Here is a 22045-nt window from a genome sequence, read left to right on the forward strand (position 1 = left end):
AGGAATGGTGACAATTACGACAGAGAACACCAATGACGCAAAGGGCAAGCATATATTTACAACATATACAAGCTTGCGACGATTCGGACGTCTCTTTCTGACAATGGGCCTGAGTGGTCTTAATGAGCGTCCCGCAGGCAGCCCTGGATGACTCATCGGCGAATCCTTGCTGTTGGGCCAGCTGGTGCATTTCTAAAGATAGGGAATTTAGCGCCAAGAACACGATCTGAGCGAGTGGAGGACATAAAGACAGTACGAGCCTATTGTGCGGCAGAACGGCATGCAGAAAGGGCTCACTCGCCGCAAGCGTTGCAGGTATGCCGACTTGCAACCCTTGGAAACAGGAATGCTGGGGACGTCTCCCAGTTGAGGGCAATGAACTTGCATTTGAGGAGCGCGGGACAGCCGCTGCTTGCGGACTCGCCGAGGTGTGCCAGGTACGACTTGCTACCCATCGTAACGCGAGTGCCCGCCGTTGAGTACAATTACCCTGCACAAGAGAGGTGTGGGACAATGACAGCCTCGCCGCTGGCTCCATGCTTGCCGCCGGCTTCCCATCTTGGCACGCAGAGGAAACTCGTCAGGAGGGCCGCTACTGGGAAGCTATGCGCGCGGTGACAGTTGGCGTTGCGAAGCCGAGCTTTGCGTCATGTAACCTGATCGTAAAAACATTGACGCGCTTGTCACCGCGTTTCAGTATTTCTTTTAAAAAAAATATTGAAAAGTTGTATCGAAGCGGACAGTATGAAGAATATTGTGTGGTGTGGAAGAGTTGAAGATAAAGGAGAAAGGGAAATGAACTTGTATTTGGTTACGCCAACACTGTATATGCAGCACGCACAAGACGTTTCACGTACCCCACTGAAGCTGCGTCACGCATGACGTGACCTGCTCGTTTTTTTATCGATTCGGAGATTATACATACTTGGGCTAAGCAGGTCGGCAACCGCAATAGCAACAATGCGCGCTAGGAAGCTCTCTAACAACACTTTCGACGTTGTGCCTTTTCTCGAAGGCGTCAGTATCGTTCATTCAGGCGTCGACCAGTTTGGCCTGTAATACATACTGCTAACACGTGTACGATAATGGTACACTGTAAACGACGCCTTTACCAAACGACACGAACTTACATTTATGTTTGGTTGGGGCAGACTTGTTTAGAAGCTGAGCTAGTGTTGACCTGTGTTAATGTCACTGCGGCCTCGTTGTCCTTGTAAGGTAAGGATCGAGCACTAATTTGTTTCGCCAAGCAAGTGACAAGTGCGGTGGGCTGCTTCCGTAGATTGCATTTTCGAGCTTCTTTTTTCGTTCGTATGTTTCGCTGTTGTGATTCATATTTATACCTGCTCCCAGGAAAATTAATTTTCTGTTGTTAATCCTGTGTCATGAAAGTCACTTCCATGCTCTGATGCGCTGAGAAACATTTCTGAAAAGAAATGTTTTTTTGTATCATCGTTTGTGATAAACCCGGCGACGCGAGCGGCCGTGAGTGATCTGCGCAATTACAATCACTATTATAATGTTAAGAGATGTATTACACTTCTACAATACCACATAGATCAGTTTTACCGTAAGCAGAGGCTTGGGAGCGAAAAGAGAAGCAACAACAAAAACACGGCGGCGAAACCACATTAATATTTCGACCCTTGTCCCGATGACGTCAGTTTTTGACAGCGTCTTCTCTGGAGTGCTTAATTACTTCTGAAAGATTGCATTTCCAAAGGGACGAAATACTGAATCTAGCAATTTTTTAGGACTTGATTGCAGCATAAGAATGGCCCGAATGCGTTGTGATACTGTGAAAGATACTATGAAATCCGCGACCAAACTTAGGTAATGCGCCGCCAACTAGCTCAACTGTTTGGTTTTAGAGAGAAAAGAAAAAATAGTTCTCCCCGGCGAGATTCAAACTAATAAACTTCCGTTTGCGAGCCGATTGTTCTGTCCAATGCACCATGACAGTTTTGTTGAAGTGACGGAACAGCCATATAGCATGCGATGAGGCTCGCCGCACGTGAGCAAGGCAATGAGACGAGCCATCTTGTGCTTGCCTCTTAGAGGACTAGTATAGTCTGGCATTCCAAGCACTGGAACGCTTTGCGCGACAGTGAAAAGTCAGATTTCGGGAGTGTTTGTAGAAAGATTCGTGGTGTGATAAATGACAATCCTGACACACTTGTCAGAGATAGTGTCAGCGAATGAGCCTTCTCTACGCATCGAAATATGGTGTCAACGTGTCAACACATTCCAAACGACCTAATCGCGTTGTGACGCTCCCTCGTAAACGCATTTGTGTGAGAAAACGTGGATGCCTCGCGGTTGTTGCTATATATATATATATATATATATATATATATATATATATATATATATATATATATATATATATATATATATATATATATATGTTGCTGCTGAGTGCGGGGTCACGGACCGTTCTATTCCCGGCCACGGGAGTCGCATTTCGATAAATGTGGTATGCAAATAAGAGAGAGAGAAAAGGACAAAGAAACGACTGATTGTCCACCTTTGGACGACCATCGAAGAATCCCAGGTGGGCAACACCATTCTGGAGCCAACTATATGGCTTCTCTCGTACGGCCCCTTTTTTTAGCCTCCGGGTCTTTAACCCGATTAATCAATCTTGTTTGTCACGCGACACAGCGGTGTGCCTGGCTATCCCTTGCTTATGACCAGCGACTGAAAGCTGGCGCAGTATGTCCTGCATACTATATCCGCACCCCGCAGACTGGTGTATGCGGCGCCTTGTTCGAGAAGTGTTCGAGCAGTCTCTCCTCTTTTCTCGCTCCTCTGACGCGCACGCGGGGGAGTGCTTCGCGTGTGCGGCGCAGTGCCAGAGGTGGGACGGGCGGCTGCGGTGGGTCTTTTTCATTACAGCCGTCGGCGGGACGCTTCGTTTGCGAAGCGGAAAACCGTCTTCGCACTCATCGGCTTCCTTTGTACGCGGCCGTCTCATGGTCTACTTTCGCGCGAATAATGGACGCCGTGGGCGACAAAGAGCGCAAACGAGCGAGCGCGCGCGCTGATGAAAGCGTCGTCGTCCTCGTCACCCCCCCCCCCCCCCCCACCACCTCGGATCCCCGCTGCCGCGGCCGATTCGCTGATTGCACGCGCCGGACTTTCATTAGCCCTCGCTCGCCAAGGAACGTTGCCCTGCGCTCGAGAATCTTCGTTCGCCGATCGCGTCCGCTGTTCTGTTTTACTTTACTGTGTGCGTTTTAGTTTTCTCAGCTTACTCGGCACATCGCGTCGTGACGGAGGGGGGGATGGGACGGAAGGAGAGGGGGATGCGAGAAGTTGACATCTATTGGGTCCACCCTCGAAAAGTCTATTCGAGAGCGTTGCGTCAAAAGGGGGGAAAGCGGTCGTTTCGTAAGCGCGGCGCGAAACGCTGTGCAAGCTGTTACGCGCTATGCGCGAGGACGATTTTGCAGGTGGCGCCTTCTTTATCCGCGCACCCCGTGCTCGAGCACGTGCGACTGCCACACAGTGCGGTGTTTGCTTTCGACGGCTCGAGGCTCTGAAGGTGTGTGCGAGCGCGTGGGACGTGCCGGCGGCCTTGTTGAAACTTTCCCAGTTCCACAGGGCGCACTGTTAATGCCGAACCGGGGCTTCTTCCATAAAAGCACTAATTACTTCTCGCTGTGATTATAGCCAGTCGTGACCTTACCTAACATTGGAGTGCTCAGTGCAAGCACCGGCACTAGGCACCACTAATGCATTTTCGAGTTGAATTCCGCTCCGTTCTGAGAGAGAAATCTAATTTTTTAGCAGGGCGAGTGGTATTGCCAAATAGTAACTTTTTTTTTTCGTTATGGGAGCGGGTGGAGGGGCGGGGGTGGGGGGGGGGGGGGTTCGTGTGCGCTTCCATGAACCGTTCATGCACCGGCGTCCGGAAGTTGTCAGAATAGTTCTTGCTATAATTTATAATCTCGGTAGTGTTGAAGACATTTACCAGTTCTGAAATATTCCAAAATGTTACTTTTATATTCGCTTTTGCAACTATACCCGCAGGCCTGAATGAAATTCTTGGTGATTTGTATGCACAGTCATGTCTTCTTTCTTTCTTTTTTGTTGTATTTTGTAAAGACAGAAATAGATTACCGAATAGTGAAATTTTACTTGATGATAATTATTATGGATACGACACGTTTATGCATATGCACTGGTCTCGCACGACAGTGTATGGTTTGGAAAAGATGTCAATATGGCATTTGGTATAGACCGTTTTTTCGTAGGCGCCGCCATATTGTGAGCTCAGTGGCGCCGCCTATGAGCAGCGCCATACTGGCTTGGGTGAAAGCGGTCTTTTGCATGGCAGGTATACGCTCGGTGGTCGGTTCTGGCGTTTGTTTTCGCGGTCGTGCGCTTTGTTTAGTATGACGTGCGTATCCTACGTGGTAAACGGTTCTGTGAGACGTGCTGAAGTGGTATAAGGCGTTATGGCCGGAACTTCTGCTGGCGTTGAGGTGGACGGAACACGCAGCGCGATGTGTGCGCGCATATTTGAGCCTACAATCAGCCTCGGAGATCAATTGTGTATTTCTGAATGTCCTAGTCATTAATGTGACCTTATTGCAGTATTATCCTCTAATTCTAAGCTGCGGTTTAGGAGCCATGAAGCATACGCGACGATCGCAACAGCGTGGGTACGTTCTGCTACGATAGGAGCTGTGATGTTATACTTTGACAAGCGTTCAAACTGTTCGCTGCAGGTTACATTGCGTGACTACTTGGTTCGGTGGATGAGGTTTTTGCCCCTGAATGAAATAGTTTTGGCAAGTAATAGCAGCATACCTTACAGTCTGAATTAGGCTTGTCCAGCAAAGGGACTGTTTACGAACTGCGCGAGTGCCCTAAGCAGTGGTAGGTGCTGGATTACATATATCTTTGTTCTATATACCGCATGGTCCAAGCATACGGCATCAGCGGTTATATATTTATAAACGTTGTGTGGCGTGACTATGCGAGGTCCTATTGCGGCGTTAGCCCGTTTTCTCTTGCTCTTGAAAGATGATGATAACCGAATTTTTTTTTCGGTTGTGTTCATTCCGTTCTCTACGACGCACTCACACGTATTACGGAAATTTTGTCCTCAAAAAAAGGCATCGCATTCTTTTTATGCGATCACTCTCATATATTATGGCTGTATGCAGGCCAAAAAGGCAATGCCGAAGCGCACAGCTTACATATGTATCGTGCTGGTTCACCAACCGCAGTGATCGCTGTGCTGAGCAGCGCCATCGGCCTCATGCAGGAAGGCTAGCGTAGACATATGGTAATTTGAAGTCTACTAGACTTGAAATGCGCGAGAACGATGCCGGCGCATCACAAATATTTGATAGCGCCTGCAGCTTAGGGGTGCGATCTTGTACGCGTTCCAAACTCGAACGGAGGCGGTCCGTTCTTTCCGTCGCGAAATTGGCGGTCCGTTCCGTTGCGTTCGTCCGATAGCAGACAACACGGAATGATTGACAGCACATATCACTTCACAATTGACGTCATGGCGTTCGACACCGTTCAAACTGACCAAGCGTGTGCGGCTCGGTGGAACGGACCGCCTCCGTTCTATTTTGGAACGCGTACAAGATCGCACCCTAGATGTTTCGTGGTTGCCTTAGGTTGGCCGCGCACGAGCATGCGCTCTTATGCTTCATGTTTTACTCCCTACGCCAAGCGATCAGATAGTGAGCAGATTTACGATTTCATGCTGTTAATACAGAGACACCGCTTTCCTTTGTTGAATTAAAACCGATATAAGCAAAATAATTCACAACACATAAACACACCGCGACTGATAATGTGCGTACACCGCGGCTGATAAAACGCGTCACATTTTTGCGCCCTCAAGAGATATTTCCGCCTACTGTAGTTACCGATGCACCGAAAGGCTTCCCTGACGACCTTACATGAACGGACATGGCATAAATTTCACAAAGTACCATCGAAAACAACTCGAAATCGTTCCGCAGCACGCGACAGCAATACTTTCAAGCAGCGCCGCGCCGGATCGCCCAAGCCAGAGAGGAGGAAAGGCTCTCCGCGCGCCCTATCCTCCTCGCCCGATGAAACGGTCTATTGGCCTCGAGATCGAACAGAGTCGGCTCCTAGCGGCGAGGTGACGAAGCTCCCAAGTGTGGATGCCGGCGGCCCGTCGCGGCTCCAGCCGCAGTGTGCAGCGATCGTAGTTCGCGAAATCACGATGGATGTTGTCGAGGACGGTTTGTGCGATGGTTAGTAACCTCTCAACCTGTTATTCTTTCATTTTTGTTACGGAAATTCGTAAAGTAAATCGCTGTACGTTTTTAGTGTACTGATGCGAAAAGCATTTGCTTAACGCGACCACACCATGTGCGATCGTCTCCTGTCAACGTGTTGTGAGGTTAACATGCGTTCTTTTTCCGTTTTACAGCACCCTTGCCTCTAAGCACAATTTAGGGACGGTGTCAGGTGTCTCGTCGAAGGCGACCAAGTCGTTGCGGCGGGCCACATCATTGAGTGTAGTGCCGTCACTTCCGCCTGCTGCTCTGGCGGTCCTGTGCACGTTATCGCATTCGTGCTGCAATCGTCCGCGCTTAGTAAAGACCCACACCGAGTCGACCTGAATTTGACCGACGAGACAAAAATAGCAGAATTGAACTGCACATGCCCTGCAGGGTAAAGTATTGCCTCAAGTTGTTCGGATGTAGTTGGTCGCGGCGCGTATCGCGATTTGTTTACATTACATCACACTAAGCTGACTCGCTGATTTGCGATGTGTTTACGTTATGCGATAAATTTAGAGAACTTATGTTGCTTTATCAATTTTTGTTTTTATCCAGACCTACAAAATCACGAGTTAGTTTCAGAGTGTTACTACCATTGTAAAATGTTTTCAAGTCGCTTTATTATACCCGCCGTGGTTGCTCAGTGGCTATGGTGTTGGGCTGCTGAGCACGAGGTCGCGGGATCGAATCCCGGCCACGGCGGCCGCATTTCGATGGGGGCGAAATGCGAAAACACCCGTGTGCTTAGATTTAGGTGCACGTTAAAGAACCCCAGGTGGTCAAAATTTCCGGAGTCCTCCACTACGGCGTGCCTCATAATCAGAAAGTGGTTTTGGCACGTAAAACCCCAAATATTATTATTATTAAGTCGCTTTATAACCAGTTGCAACCGTTACACGAAGCTCAAATAAAGCATGCAACGTATAATTTATGTTGTATCATAATCATTAGATCCCTTTAATTACTTTCGCATGCAGGCACTTGAATTTGCAGTGGTGCTTGAATGCAGTGCATCGGGCTTCAATTTTTTCCGCCCCCCTATAAAAGACAGGAAAAAATATATCAATATGAGCAGTAGCAATAAATTCGCTCGCGCATGTTCGTTCATCGCTTAATGGACCATCCGCTGTTGGCTCGCGAAACGACACTGTTTAATCTGTAAGAGATCATGCGTACACACACTTGCCGTGTTTCGGTGCTCGTATTTACACTTCTGAACACGGAGAACAGTTCCCGTGGCTGAGGAAAGACAACGAAAAACGTGACAACTAGTCACGCTCGGTGACGGTCGTTTAAACGGACTCGCAGCTGAGCGCGAACCTTGAATTCACTGTGCAGGCGGCGCATGAAGTTTATAGAATAAATTGCATGCGTGGACACGCGGTTAATTTACTTGCGGAAGTATATAAAAGCACAGGCAACTCATTACTGGCATCCCAGGCCACGCCGACACGAACTTTCGCGGACTGCAATGATCTTCACACGCACAGCAACTACGCATGCAGCAAACATTAATGCCCAGATTGCCGATTTGGATTCCCAAACGTGATATCATATTGGACTACTCGCCATCCTTTTTCGTCAACGAACGCTTGAACGCACCATCGTCGAAGTGCTTACTGCACACCATCGCATACTCGGAAGGGGCCTTGCCGTTCCGCAGCCTGACGAGCCATTCTCGGCGACGTGCCGCGTCAACGGGATTGTAGTGAAAGCTTATCCCTGGCTCTGAGCAATATGTGCTGCATTGCCGAACCAAACAAAATCTCACGATGGTAAATGAAGCGTTTTCTGCGGGCACGCAGCACAGAATCGCGAAATGAAAACAGTAGCTCCCTACACTTCCACACACCGCACGGGCGACGCATCCACACTAACGGGGCGACGGTGCTGCCACCTATAGGTCGATCTCGCGGCCAATAGCTAGGGCTCCGTATGTGAGTTTTTTTTTTTTTTAAGTTTGGCGGGTATCTTTCGGAGTTTAGTGTTTTGCGGAAATTCGGCGTTTATCGAAGTTTATTTCTCGTAAATCCCCAATTCTTCGAAATTCGGAGTTTAATTTTGAATTATTCTCGATACTCCAAAATCTTAGACGCAATATCTGCACACGACAACACTAGAACACTCGAAGCGTATTTTAGTTGTCTGGAAGATTTAAACGCACAAACACCTTACGCACACGCACAGATACTTGAATACAAGACACCTACGTTTGCGCATATTACAACCTTAAAGCTTGTTGTAATGAACGCAAGCGTACTTTACGAGGCTGCTGTCACTGATAGAAGCGCGCTCCTTTCGATCGACGATTCTCAGCTTTGAAAATGCCCTTTCAACGTTTTCGCTAGAAGCTGGGAGAGCCAGAAGACTCAGCGCGCAGCGAGAAAGCACTGGCCACTGTGAAGTCTCCAAAACGACAGGGGTTCAACAGTGCTACTGATTTCATAGCTCTGATAGTTCGCAAAATCACTCATGAGCTGGCTCATGTCGTCAGTTTCAAGAAACACTAACTTAAAAATCGGCACACCGGTTTCGAACGCGCGGGGTAGCTCATGCTTCACATTTGGATTCACAATTTGAACACTGTACCAAAACGATTCACTGGTGTACTGGAGTGCATCGCAAAGGTTCCTCCCAACTGTCTGTCTCCACTTTTCAGCGACAGCGTAGTATCCATAAAGGTCTGCGACAGTCGTTGAGGGGTCATTATCGTCAAGGAGATCCAACAGACTTGTGACATCTGATGTGAAGACCGCAGGTGGGTTACGCCATCGACAGAGGAGCGCGTGCAAACGAACCCCCAATATAGGGTAAACCTGGTGTGCCAGGGTACTCTCTGACTCAAGTTACTTAATTATAGAGAGCGCAACAAACGAATTTGTCTTAAGAAACCTCAGCTTTATCAGCAAATCGTGCACAACTTCAGGCGATGAAACAAGAGTTTTGAGCTTCTCACACTCCTTTCCCTTGGCATCGTCGCTTCTCAAGAAACACAAAATGGCACGCCAACAGTCCAGAACATCTTCTAGGGCTTCATAAAAAGAGAGCCCCCTAGACGAACATACAGTCTTCGGCAACTTGATGGTCATGCCCATGGTCACGCACAGAAGACCAAACTTACGGCACAGCTCCCGTGACGACTTCAAGAGGGCAGGAAAGTGCACAACAAAATCGTGAACTACCTTAAATGAGCTCGTCTTAGTTCCATCCTCCAGAGCGTTGTTAAGTAGGTGGCACGGATATTTGAAGTGTAGTGCCTTGAAATCGGGGCTCGAGAGTTGCAAGTCCTTGTGAAGCTTCTGCGTGTAGGAAGCTGAATCGGAGCACAACACAGCTACGTCAACTAAGCCCTTTCCAACCTTCTAAAGAGTGGTTTGTATCAACATGCCGATTGGTACTGCGTTACACTGCTGAACTACTTGCAAGTCCATCATGAGGGTCCTACGTCCAGGAAGCTCATCGCCGTAGAAGGCTGCAAGCAATGCCGCTGCCAGACGTCCTTGGAGTTCCGGCGACTCATCGATGGTGATGGAAATGGGGTGGTCTTTCATCGAAGAGTTTATCGTTGCAATGTCTTTCACACTGACCTCATGTAGGTATTTCCGATATAGTTGATCACTGCCTGGCATCATGGGTACCGTCGGACACTCAGTTGCTTCGAATAAGGCCGCCAAAAGGTCCATCAGCCTGGTGCAGTGGAATCCCAGAATGACAGAGTGCATGGCAAAACTGCCGCGGGCTGTCATCCGCGTCTTGTCTGGCATCGAGGCCCGTGTGATGCATTCTTTCAGCGAGATTTGCTGTGACGAGTTGCCTAAGGGATAGGAATAACAACACGATTTGAACATATTGGGCGACCGTGTGAAGTCTGTTAAACACCTGGAAATGAAGGAAGCGTGTACAATAAACAGAGAAACCGTGTCAGGCTGTACGAAGCATGCTACATTCACTCTCATATAGCCGTAAATTCAGAGTACCAACAGTTAAAAAAGGACTCACTGGTGTCTAGAGGGGGCTTCTTCAGCTAGACGTGGCGTTGTGATTGTAGATGCTCGGCAATTCTCAAGGCGCCCTTGCCGTTGGCAATGCTGTCACGCGACAAAACTTGCAAACAATGACTCCTTCAGATGACGTTGACTCTAAACTCCTTTACGTAATCGCTGGAAAGCTTTCGGTTCCTTCCCATTTTGCTTGCCCAAAATTTATGTTCACGCGCTACAGAAATGCGTCGTGTGAGCATGCCATGCTTCCCGCCAGCAGGCTTTCCGCGCTCGATTCGGCCCCTGGTGCTCGAGTGCCGCCAGGGGCCCGTACATCAAAATGTCTCGCGCTCCCGGGGGCAGCAAGCCCTTCGTTAAATGTGCGATGGGTGCGGTCTACGAGATATTGCTGACGTGAGTTACCAAATATCAGTGACCGCTTAGAACATGCCCTTTTTTGAAACGCTTTTGATAAAGAACGGAAGAGGGCCACCCCCAGTCCTCAAAGACACCTGGATTCGTGCCTGCTTGCACGTGCCTTCGCGGATGCCGTACCGGAACACCGTGGCTTTCAAGGCACTGCTGGAAATACGCATCAAATAGCGGACGTGATGACTCGAACAACGCCATTCTTGCAAAAGGGTTGGCGGGCCGGCGCCGCCATGTTTGCGCAAGGGGGGGAGGGGGATGGCAGTGTGCTTGTGGGTACACGTACTGAAACAAGCCGAAGGGTGTATGTGCACGAGCCTTCCGCGCGCGGCTGAAAAGAAACGATGCCATCAAATTGCCGATAAAAGGAGCAACCGCACGCTCGCACGTCACGTGCGTCCTGACGGGTGCGCATAGTGTGACGTGCTGCGCGCGACCTGCGTGCGCCCGAGCGGCGCCGATGCACCTCTGCGGTGGTGAAAGGAAAACGCGCCGCTGGCCGGCGGCGTTGGGCCGACCCGAACTGGCCAAAGAAAGGTGCGCCTCGTCGGTCTCCTCGGGCGCGCGCGCTCTGGTGCCGTGAAACACGGTCAGGCACCTCCCTTTCTGTTGGGGAAGCTGCTCCGGAACAGGACGCTGGTCTGGCAGCGGGAGTGGACCACGATGAAATATGGGCGCCGCGGCCGACCGTTCTGCTCTTCGAGGATGTGCCATGCGCGGCGCCTTCGACGCTGCCCCGAGAGGCTGCGCCCGGACGCGTGGCGGACGGGCCTGCGCCGCTGTCCTCCAACGGCCACGCGGATATCGCCAATTTTTTCGGCACCTCCTTCTTTCACATTATTTATTTTTTGTCTATTCTCGAGATGCTCCCTCACAGCGTGAGATAGGATCGAAGGCACACGCGGAGTTAAATATTCGCGCGACAGAGTTTGCGTATTTGCGTTGGCGCGTCACCGCCTGATAGCGGATATATATGCAATGGAGTCCGCTGCAATGCTGCCTCGTGGGTAACGGGTCTGGCACGATAACGGGGATTCTTAACAGGCGTGCGCCGACGAGCGGTGACGCGCTGTTCTATATCGGTATGGATGTAGTGCGAAAAAAAAACGAAAGTTGTAGGACTGTACGCAGGACGGCCGCGCATGCACTTATACGACTGACCAGTGCGTTCTCGGAAACTTTTCCATAAGGCATCGGTGGTGCATACACCTGCGGCACGCAAGCCGGACTCGTGTGCAAAAGTTCCTCGGCAGCGTCGATATTTAGGCCGATACTGCTGGTTGTTGTTACGAACTTCCAACCGGTGCCACCAGTGTTACGACATCCAACCGGTGCCGCCAGTGTTACGAACTTGTACCGCTGCACCACGATTACGGCTTTGTGGTCCCGTAGCGCTCGTCACCCGTTTCGTGACAGAGCGTTGGTAGCGAAGACTCCGAGCCTGGCGTCGATGAGAATAACAAAAGGGACTTTATACATTATATACAGGTTATCATACAGGACATGAACGGGTCGGCACTGGGGCCGAGTGCTCACAACAAACGCGACTGTTCTCGCACGACGACGTCCGGCGAAAACGCGTTACACATCTCACCCCAGTCGGGAGCGACACTCTCTCCCGGTGGGGTCGGCAGATCCTGTTTTCGAGCGGCGTGTCACTGCTTTTATAATCCCCGAGGCCCATTGTCACTCAAACGGCCCAATACAAAGTCAGCACACGACGGTCGTCCGAGGGGTCCAACCAGCGACCGCGCTGGCCACCCGGTTCAAAGTTCGCGCGCGCGGTGACCTCCAGGCAAGGGAGGTGCGGCGCCGGGCTGTCGGGCACACGCGGACACGTTTAAACACGCTGCTTCGCCGAGGCTTCTCCCGCACGAAGGCGCAGCATCTTGTCTTGTGAAGGGAGAATTGTGGCGCTCGCAGGATAGATTCTGCATCTTGCAGATTCGGAATCCGGGCTTGTGGTAATGGCACAACAGCATCCCCGCCCTCAGATAAGGCGCCGGGAAGACGAGCTGCCTCCACGTGGCTCGGATGCCAGGCGCGCACGTTCGTCAGGCTCGTCCAAGTTCACGTCCAGTGTCGGGACGCCAGGTAACATCACGTGCCCAGGTCCGACTCGCCAGGACAGGAGCTCTGCTCACCACGTCGTCGCCAAGGCACCTTGACCAGCTCCGCTCGGGTCGTTCCTAAGACCTTGCTTCTCGCCACTGGTCCCGCTTGGTCGTTCTGCAGCTTGCAAAACCGACCGGCAAAAGGCAACACCCAACACGAACAAGTGCCCTCTGTCTCCCGTCAAACACCAGACAAGGCCATAATTCAAATCAACCTAACTAAATTGCTATCCCTCTTTTTGCTCCCGCTGCAACAAGAGGCAGGTGTACGATCTAGCACACAAGGCTCAAACAATCAGTTTTCAAATCAACAACTCAACAAAATAGAAACAATTATTAATCAGCAATAATAATTACAAATAGAATGGTCCCCTTGAAATCACTTGGACCGACAACATACTTCTGAGGAAGCAAATGAGGTCATTCATTTTTCCCGGCGATATTTTCGCGGAATCTGAAGCTGCTTATATTTGCGACCCTGCTTATCCGTGTAGCGGCGGTACAATAAGCCAGGTTCCTTGCCAAATGAAACCCCCTTTTTTTCCACTCCCCGTTTGACGCTCTTCCTCAGATCGGCTAATGAACAATCTTCCTGTTGCTCGCGAATCAGACTTTTTCTTTCAACTGCAGCCTGCTCCTGCCGGCTGGCGGAAACCGGAGCGAGTGCGGAGCCCGCGTCGCCTAATTGCGGCGTCGAGTCTATATCGCGGCTAGCACTGCACGCGTCACTCCCACTCACTTCCAGGACCCGCTCGTCTAGGCCAGCCTCCGAGCTCTGCCTCTCCCGTGACTGCTCGCCACTCAAGTTACCGTGATCGGTCCGTGTGCCGCACCGCTGTTCGCTCACCGACGCTAAGTCAAGTTCCCTCGACAGCGGGCGCGCTTTGGATCGCGTGGGGGCCATGTACGCCACGTCGGCAAAGAATGATTTGCCGTGATCCCTTAGCAACTGCTCCGAGCTATTTGAGAAGAGGTAGGAAAACTGCTCCGGGAGGGCGGCTGACACAGCGGCTTCGGTGTTAAGTTTCCCAAATTCTCCTTCAATGCTAACCGTTGCGATCGGTAAACAGACACTCTCCTTCTCGGCCACTTGCCGTATCCTAACGCACTCTCCCGTAAAATCACTCGAGGAGACGAAAGACGGGTGAACAACGTCCATAGTTGCTGCAGAGTCCCGCAGTGCTCGGCACTTCTTGCCGTTTACCTTAATTTCCTGCACATAGGGCTCCAATAGACGTATGTTTTTGTGAGTTTCCTGTATCGTTGCAAAAGCAATTCTCTCTGGGCAGCTTGCAGCGATGTGCCCTTGCTTTTTGCAATTGTAGCAGGTTAACGGTCTCCGTTTTTCAAAAGAACGCGTCATTTCGTTTCGCTGTTTCGGACCATCGTCATCATTCTGAGATGCATTCTGTCCATCCCTTACAGTTTCTTTGGGAAGGGACTCGTCGTCCCGAAACTCGCGACGCGTGATTTCCTTCCGTTCGTCGGGCTTCCCGAAAAACCCATCTCTTCTATCTGCTTTTTCTATGCGCACTGTCTTGCTGTGCAAGCTGCGGCGGGTGTAATACTCTTCCGCTAACTCTGCTGCCTTGTTTAGCTTAACCTCCTTTAGCCTATCTTGCAGCCAGAGCCGGACATCCTCATCAATGCAACGGTAGAACTGCTCCAACGCGATGCATTCGACAATTTTGTCGCGGTCGTCGTAAACCTCTTCGCCCTTCAGCCATTCCACCAAGTCGGCTTTTAGACGAAACGCGAAGTCAACATTCGACTCCTTACCCTTTTTTGCATACCGGAACCTCTGCCGGAAAGCTTCGGGCGACAATTTGTACTTCCGCAGTAGCGCTTCCTTCACATCACTGTAGCTCTCAAACGCCTCTTTCGATAAGCAAGTTATTACGTCTGATGCCTCCCCAGGAAGCAACGCTAACAGATTCTGTGCCCAAAGGGATCGCTCAATGCTATTCCGTTCACACACGTGCTCAAATTTCACGAGGTATTTGGCCATATCCTCTCCGACGACAAAGGGTGGAAGTTGATCGCGTATTCTTGGAACATTAGAAGTGAGACTAGGCGCTGGCGAGCTATTTCGGGTCTCCAACTCTTTCATTTTAAGCTCGTGCTCACGAATCTCTCTCCTTTCCTCCATGCAACGTTCCTTCTCCCTCTTTTCCTCCTCGCGACGTTGCTGTTCTCTCCTTTCCTCCTTTTCCTCCTCGCGACGTTGCTGTTCTCTCCTTTCCTGCTCGCAACGTTCCTTCTCCCTTTCCTCCCTTTCCCGACGTTCCTTGATATCCGCCCAGGCCTCAGCGGCCTCCTCAGCCGTTACGTCCCCAGTCCTCATGACCTCAAGGATCGCATTCTTTCTTTTGGTTGAGCCCAACTCAATGCCCAACTCCTCACAAATTTCGAGAAGTTCCTTCACCTTGTACTTCTCCATCGTTCACACTGTCCTCCTGCTGTTTACCCTTTTTGAATATACCTGCCGTACGCTACTATAACACTACTAGTAAGACATATGCAAGTATATCACACACTGCCCTGTTTACCCCCTCAGCATCCCCTGGTTTTCAAAACACTCTTACTAGGCTTGAAACACACAAGGTTATCACAATGCAACACCAAGTCAATCCCTGAGCTACTATAACCTGTGTCAGAGAAAGTCTGGTGTTTGAGGTAAACTTCAGGCACTCACCGCGCCGAGGTAGCTGATGCCGGTCAATCCCGTAGCTGCCATCCAGTGTTACGAACTTCCAACCGGTGCCACCAGTGTTACGACATCCAACCGGTGCCGCCAGTGTTACGAACTTGTACCGCTGCACCACGATTACGGCTTTGTGGTCCCGTAGCGCTCGTCACCCGTTTCGTGACAGAGCGTTGGTAGCGAAGACTCCGAGCCTGGCGTCGATGAGAATAACAAAAGGGACTTTATACATTATATACAGGTTATCATACAGGACATGAACGGGTCGGCACTGGGGCCGAGTGCTCACAACAAACGCGACTGTTCTCGCACGACGACGTCCGGCGAAAACGCGTTACACATCTCACCCCAGTCGGGAGCGACACTCTCTCCCGGTGGGGTCGGCAGATCCTGTTTTCGAGCGGCGTGTCACTGCTTTTATAATCCCCGAGGCCCATTGTCACTCAAACGGCCCAATACAAAGTCAGCACACGACGGTCGTCCGAGGGGTCCAACCAGCGACCGCGCTGGCCACCCGGTTCAAAGTTCGCGCGCGCGGTGACCTCCAGGCAAGGGAGGTGCGGCGCCGGGCTGTCGGGCACACGCGGACACGTTTAAACACGCTGCTTCGCCGAGGCTTCTCCCGCACGAAGGCGCAGCATCTTGTCTTGTGAAGGGAGAATTGTGGCGCTCGCAGGATAGATTCTGCATCTTGCAGATTCGGAATCCGGGCTTGTGGTAATGGCACAACATTGTATACTGGCATTCTCGTGCTCCCATGTTTACAGTGCTCACCCACTGCGTGCGTTCGCGTGCTCTCTGATCCGCAGATCTTTCGTCAAGAAAAATGCTTGCTTCGCGCACAATTCGTACGGAAAGAAAGAACGGGACATGACTGAGCGCTTCGTTTCACCGCACATCTTGAAGAGCTCTTTACCCTCTACATTTGTTCCTGCCAACTACAGAAGACTTGTGACTTGGGATGCACTTGCATTGTTTGTAAATGTGCGCACGTCCAGTCTATACCTTGGCATTCCTAGCCTCACCTTTTCTTCTTTTTTTTTTTCTACGTATGAATGTTCCCCAGTTAGCTGAAAAGTCATTCTATATATGTTCCCCTTGGAACTGTGGCTGAAGAGCTATAGGAAGCATGCCGTGGTTGAACAAACTGTCGTGCGCTATCTGCGCGGATAGGATGTCTGGGTTCAACACACTCTCAGGGCACTTAATCATCGACGTCCAACCTTTGCTGTCTTCATCCTTTGTTTCCTTGCTTTTCCCTATCCCACCTCAGAACCCGGTACTCCCGGACGACCCATGACAAGCTTATGCGTGACACCTAAGGTGCGCGTTAAAGAGAGTAAAGAAAGTATCAAACTTCGCGAGACAAATGTTTGCAGGTGCTGCTTTGTCTATAATGTTGCGGCTTTTTCTACGTCCTTTATCGGAAAGATAACTTACGAGCTTCAGCAAATCCTATTGTAAGGGGTCGACTGCATGTGCACTCCTCTTTGTTTTCTAGTGCACCGGACATCTGTCATCAATAATCGCTCTTGTCATTCTTGAAAGGCAGTCTATCATTCTCGAGTGACTTCATTTTGACCTTGCGCTGTCCTTCTGATGGATCATCGTGGGTGCTGTTTTCTCGCACGGTGTGTTCCTATAGCCTGCCGTGGCAACGTACTACGTTGCAATATCGCAGCTTCAATGTTCTATATCTGCTATCCACAAATACAAGCCCATGGACGCTGGCGCAGAAAAGCTTTTTCGGAAAGAGTTACGACGGGGCTAAAAGGGCACGGGCCATCCGGACCATGGGGTTTTACGTGCCAAAACCACGACTTGATCGTAAGGCACACCGTAGTGGTGGCTCATGAAATTTAGACCACCTGGGGTTCTTTAACGTGCACCTAAATCGAAGTACACGGATGTTTTCGCACTTCAGCCCCATCGATATTCGGCCGCCGTGGCCGGGATTCGATCCCACGACTTCGTGCTTAGCAGCCCAACACCATATACCCACTAAGCAACCACGGCGGACATATCCGGACCTTTCTTAATATTCCTGCACGGTGTCGACTCCGAGCAGGCACTCCCTCCCCAAGTTCAGCGGCTCTTCAACCTGTGTATGTGTGTATATATATATATAGTCATCGCGACCTAAAGATGGACGAATGACGCGCGTATGCCTGTAGTGTCGCCGTGTGGAAGGCTGTCATCGTTTCCATCTTATACTACGAATGGCGGCCGCGGTGTTGTGACAGCCGGCCGTGGCGAAGGGCGCACACAGCGTGCCCCAAGGCCCCGGCCAGCTAGGTGCGTGTGCGCGCGCGGACGTTGTACTATGCGTGCATCGGAGGCCTGCCTCCTGTCCTGACAGCTCGGCGATAATCCGCGATGGCAACTGACCTTCGCGAACTTGGTGTCGCCTCTGCGGTGTGTCGATTTGCCTCGCCCGAGTGTGATGCACACGAGGAAGTGCCATGCAAAAGAAGCATTTGTTTGGCAGCCGACAAATCGGGATTCCGTGTAAGGCTATACGCAAAGCTGCTACTCGCGAAATGGGGTGCGCCGAGTATATCTTCGGATCCCTGTTCGTGGAGATCATTTGGCAGCAATGCCCACATCACATTCCGCAGGCATAATTCGCTGCCAATCTGCCGTGGTCTTAATTTGTGGAATACGTGTTGCTGTGTTTGTGTCATTTCGCGCCACGTCGATGCGTGTGATGCTTTCTTACCGCGTTTTCCATGTTTTACGTCGCCGGAGCCGTTGAATAAACTCCTGCTTCGTGTAACTCTTAAAACCCTACCGAGAGGCGATTTTCGCCTCTGCTTAAGCTGGTGGAATAGAGGGAGCTGATAACGATGTGAGAGATTTGAGGCTGTTTTATAGTGGCGCTGCTCTAAAGGTTGTTTGTATTCGTTGGATTTACCACGGTTATATAGCAGAAATTGGTGGTTGATCCCCGTCTTTCTTTCCACTCTGGTTTTTCGCAGCCCCCTCCAGGACGTTCCTAAAGATGGGCTCACAGACTTCATCCCCAAAAAGAGCCTAAGGAGAAGCGTTGCAAATGAAAGTCCAAGGTAAGCATTTCTCCACATTGCGGGAGACTCGTATACCGAACATCAACTGTATAGACCCTGCAACACAAGATTTCCTTAAACGGCAATGGTTGGCGAATAGCGCGTTCTCTCGGTGCCAAGACTACAGCAGCAACAATGCTGCGTATAGTAGATGTACACCAGAGCGCACTCTATCGGTAATCGATGGCGGACAGCACGCGCTGGGCCGCTGTCGAGATTAGCGTCAGCGGTTTCGGCGATAGCGGCCTATATGCAGACAGCCAAGCCCACCCTCAGCTCCATCGTGCGCGCCGCTGCCGACGAGGATGCGTGCATCCTTTCCCGCGGCAGGGACAAACAGCCGTTCCCATATGGCTAACAGCTGGATGAAAATAGCAGGGGCTCGCGATGCCTCGCCGCCCGGTGCGCGAAAGGCGCCGCCCAGCGCCAGGCCCCCTCCGCCCCGAGGTGCGCCGCCGTCGCTGCAGGTGCTAGCGGGAAAGGCTTGACGGAGGACCCGTCCGGAACGAGGAGAGGCGCGCGAGCTGGGCCCGGGGCGACGGTTGGGGGAGGGTGCCGCCGCCTTGAGCGCCCGGCCTGAGCAACTCAGCCCGGGCGCGGCTAATAGACGGTTTCTCGGCGCGTCGTCGTCGTCGTTGCCTCGGTGATCGACCGCGGTGGGGCCGCTTCGCTTTTTTGGCGTGGCGGACCCCGCGGAGATCCAGTTCATTAGAGAGAGCGCCCGGCCAAAAATGGCTACGGGCCACTCGGTGCGTCTACACAAACGCCTCTCGTTTATCGGCCATTGCTAAAATTGTGGCTTCCTGTAGCCCTTACGCGGCGCTACAGGAAGAGCGGGCCTCTGCGTTAAGACTTGCCCCGCTTAAAGTTCACGGGAGGAAGATGCGTGTCGGTGCGTGTCCTTCGATTTCGTTTTTTTGCTGCCCGCAAGGAACTCTTCGAGCCACGCCTATAGGGCTCTCGCGGCGCCGTAGGGTCATACATTCCCGTGGCGAACACTATAGTTCTTGCACTGCCGTTACCGCGCAGCACACGCCCCGTGTCTTCTGGCAAGATACTCGTTGGAGCAGTACTTTCCCAAATGGCTACTGCGGCCAGTAAAAGCGCCCTGCTCTTACAAGAACTATAGTCCGTGGCTGGCAGTCGGTCCGCGCGCAGCGAACAAGCTTGCGTCTGAACCGCCGAATTGATCCGTCTCCTCTCCGCAGCAGCGCCGCGTCAAACTGCGACAGCCGCGGCACGACCGCAAATACGTCAAGACGCGACTCACGTCCGGGTGTTTGTCAACAGCTCCGCGGACAGTGGCCAATCCGGGGCGATGGCGCTTCCCCAGTGCGTCGTCGTGGGCGTCGCGTGGCCGTTGCCCGCAAGTGAGCCATCGCGAGGCAGTGTGGGCGGGGTGCTGCGGAGAATACAGATGCGCGTCCGGGCGCCAACCGTTATCGCAGGCCTCCGCGGTGCAGCTAGGCGAAGAGCTCACGTTGCGCTGTAAACAGGGCCACGCGCGAGCGAGCACAGCGGCTGACTTTGCACCGCTCCCGATATGCATGCAGCCCCGACCTAGCAGCACGTAGCCATCGGCGCGAGAGCTGCAGCTGGAGCTGTTCAAAGAGAGGCTGTGATTTCGGTAGCTGGACGGTGTTGTATTCATTCGGGCTGGTGGGCGTTCGAAACGCGAAAGCATTCTTAATTCAGCTGGCCAGACAAGGACGCCTACTTTTAGGTCAGGTCTGGTTTCGTGAGGTTGGGTTCAACGAGTAATTGCAACTGCGTGGTACACGCGTTCGTGTGCAGGTCCATTGGCCAATGGGAAATCGCACAGCGTGCACTGCGTCAGTTTCGTAAACTACACTAGCGGGGTTAGAAAATAGCAGCTCTGAACATTGCCTCGAAGATTGACTGCTGAGTGGTCGCACCAACGTAGTTGCTTGAAGCAAATTGTCAGCCACCAGGGCCACTGCTTTGAGCGTTCGCGCCCTCCGGGGCAGTTAATCCGTGCAGGTCATCCTTTTTTTATATCTGAGGGAACGTCAGCCGTTTTAGCGCTTTCAATCGACGGATGGGTTCGATCAGCTCGCACTGCTCCTTATGCCGCCCTCTTCGTGACCCAAACGCACCTCCTGGGCGCGGCTGCCCACCTCATCCAAAGCACCCGTTGTGCAGGCTATTATGTGCCCCCTTCAGCCGCCAGGTAGTTCTGCCTGTCGAAAGTTCCTTTGGTGCGTGAATTCCTCGCATTTACCGTGCTATTCGAAGCACGCAGCAGCGGAGCAAGCCTGAGCTGTGACTTAACACATACACACTGAGTACAAAAACGTGCAGTCCATGATCGAAATCATAAAAAACAGTGGGTACGGGAAAAAATCGTCTCTTTCACATTTGGCGTGCGGGAAAACAACTAGCCGTTTAAAAGATCGGCCTGAAATAACGCATAAACAGCGAAAGTAAAACAAAATCTGGTCACATGACCGTAGACTGAGGCGACCCGGCGACACGCTTTTCTTTAGAACACACTTGTCCCCTGACGGCCGAGTTTACTACACTGACTAAAAAACTGACAGGCACTTCAGAATACGCCAAAGAGGGTGAAGGCGAAAGCCTGCGCGCTCAAGAGACATTCATTAAATTACTCGGCATTCCCATTCGAATGCTTCATCTCTTATAACTTGTTTTCTCCCATCAAAGGTCGACGGGGCGACTCCCACCAAAGGCCGTGAGTTCGAGTGCCTTAATTAACTTCGCCTTAAAACCAAAGGTCGTGGGTTCGAGTGCCGGAATTAACTCCATCTTAGTCAACTTTGTCCCCCGCCCCTTTCTTTTTTTGCATGTCGAGTGGCATCAGAGCCAACTGTGGACGAAGACGACGACGAACGCGCGAACAGTGGCGCGAGCGCATGTCTGCGCGAGGCGAGCTCACGTGACTTTCCGCACCGCACGCCTGAATAAGAAGTATATTTAGATGATCGCAACGTATCTTTGAGCATGATTACTTCTTTCGACGTTTGTGATTCTGCGGCATAAACATCATGTGTGTACAACTGCAGGCGCGGCGCCCGAAGGGCCTTTTAGATACGCGGCTTCCGAGAACTCGCGACGTGGAACACCTTCTCGTGCTCCAGGCAGACGTCAGCGTCGGCCTACTTTCTAATTGTTTTCTTTCCGCGGAGGTCGCCGTCTCGGCCGTGCATGTGAAGCAGCGCGATGCCCAGACGACTTCCCGCAGTGGGCGGAAAGGGGGGGGGGGGGGGGGTCGTCTGGGGCCGCCGGGGCGCCACGGAGGCGTCCGTGCTGCGCCGATAAGGGGACAACCCGGTGGGACTTGACCTGCGCACGGCGACCAAAGAATGATCGCGGCGCGTATACCGACGGCGCGTCTCGGCTCGTTGTACGCTATTGGCCGATCCAGCGGGACGCCCACGATGTGCACAGCCTGGCAGCGCCAGCGAAGCCGCCGAGTATAGAGCCA

The 22045-nt window shown here is 51.8% G+C and overlaps 1 protein-coding gene across 5 annotated transcripts in view; it reads left to right on the plus strand.

The window, feature by feature from the left end:
• The window catches only part of twz (BTB/POZ domain-containing protein twz), a 208486-nt gene that overhangs the window by 162814 nt on the left and 23627 nt on the right, over positions 1–22045 (plus strand). For all 5 annotated transcript variants that reach the window (XM_065425212.1, XM_065425209.1, XM_065425208.1 and 2 more), the window contains one exon: positions 18493–18579. In XM_065425212.1, coding sequence (XP_065281284.1) covers positions 18493–18579 — 87 coding nt within the window. The remainder of the gene's footprint in view (positions 1–18492; positions 18580–22045) is intronic.

Source organism: Dermacentor albipictus, chromosome 1 (genome assembly GCF_038994185.2).
Source record: "Dermacentor albipictus isolate Rhodes 1998 colony chromosome 1, USDA_Dalb.pri_finalv2, whole genome shotgun sequence".
Lineage (NCBI taxonomy): Eukaryota > Metazoa > Arthropoda > Arachnida > Ixodida > Ixodidae > Dermacentor > Dermacentor albipictus.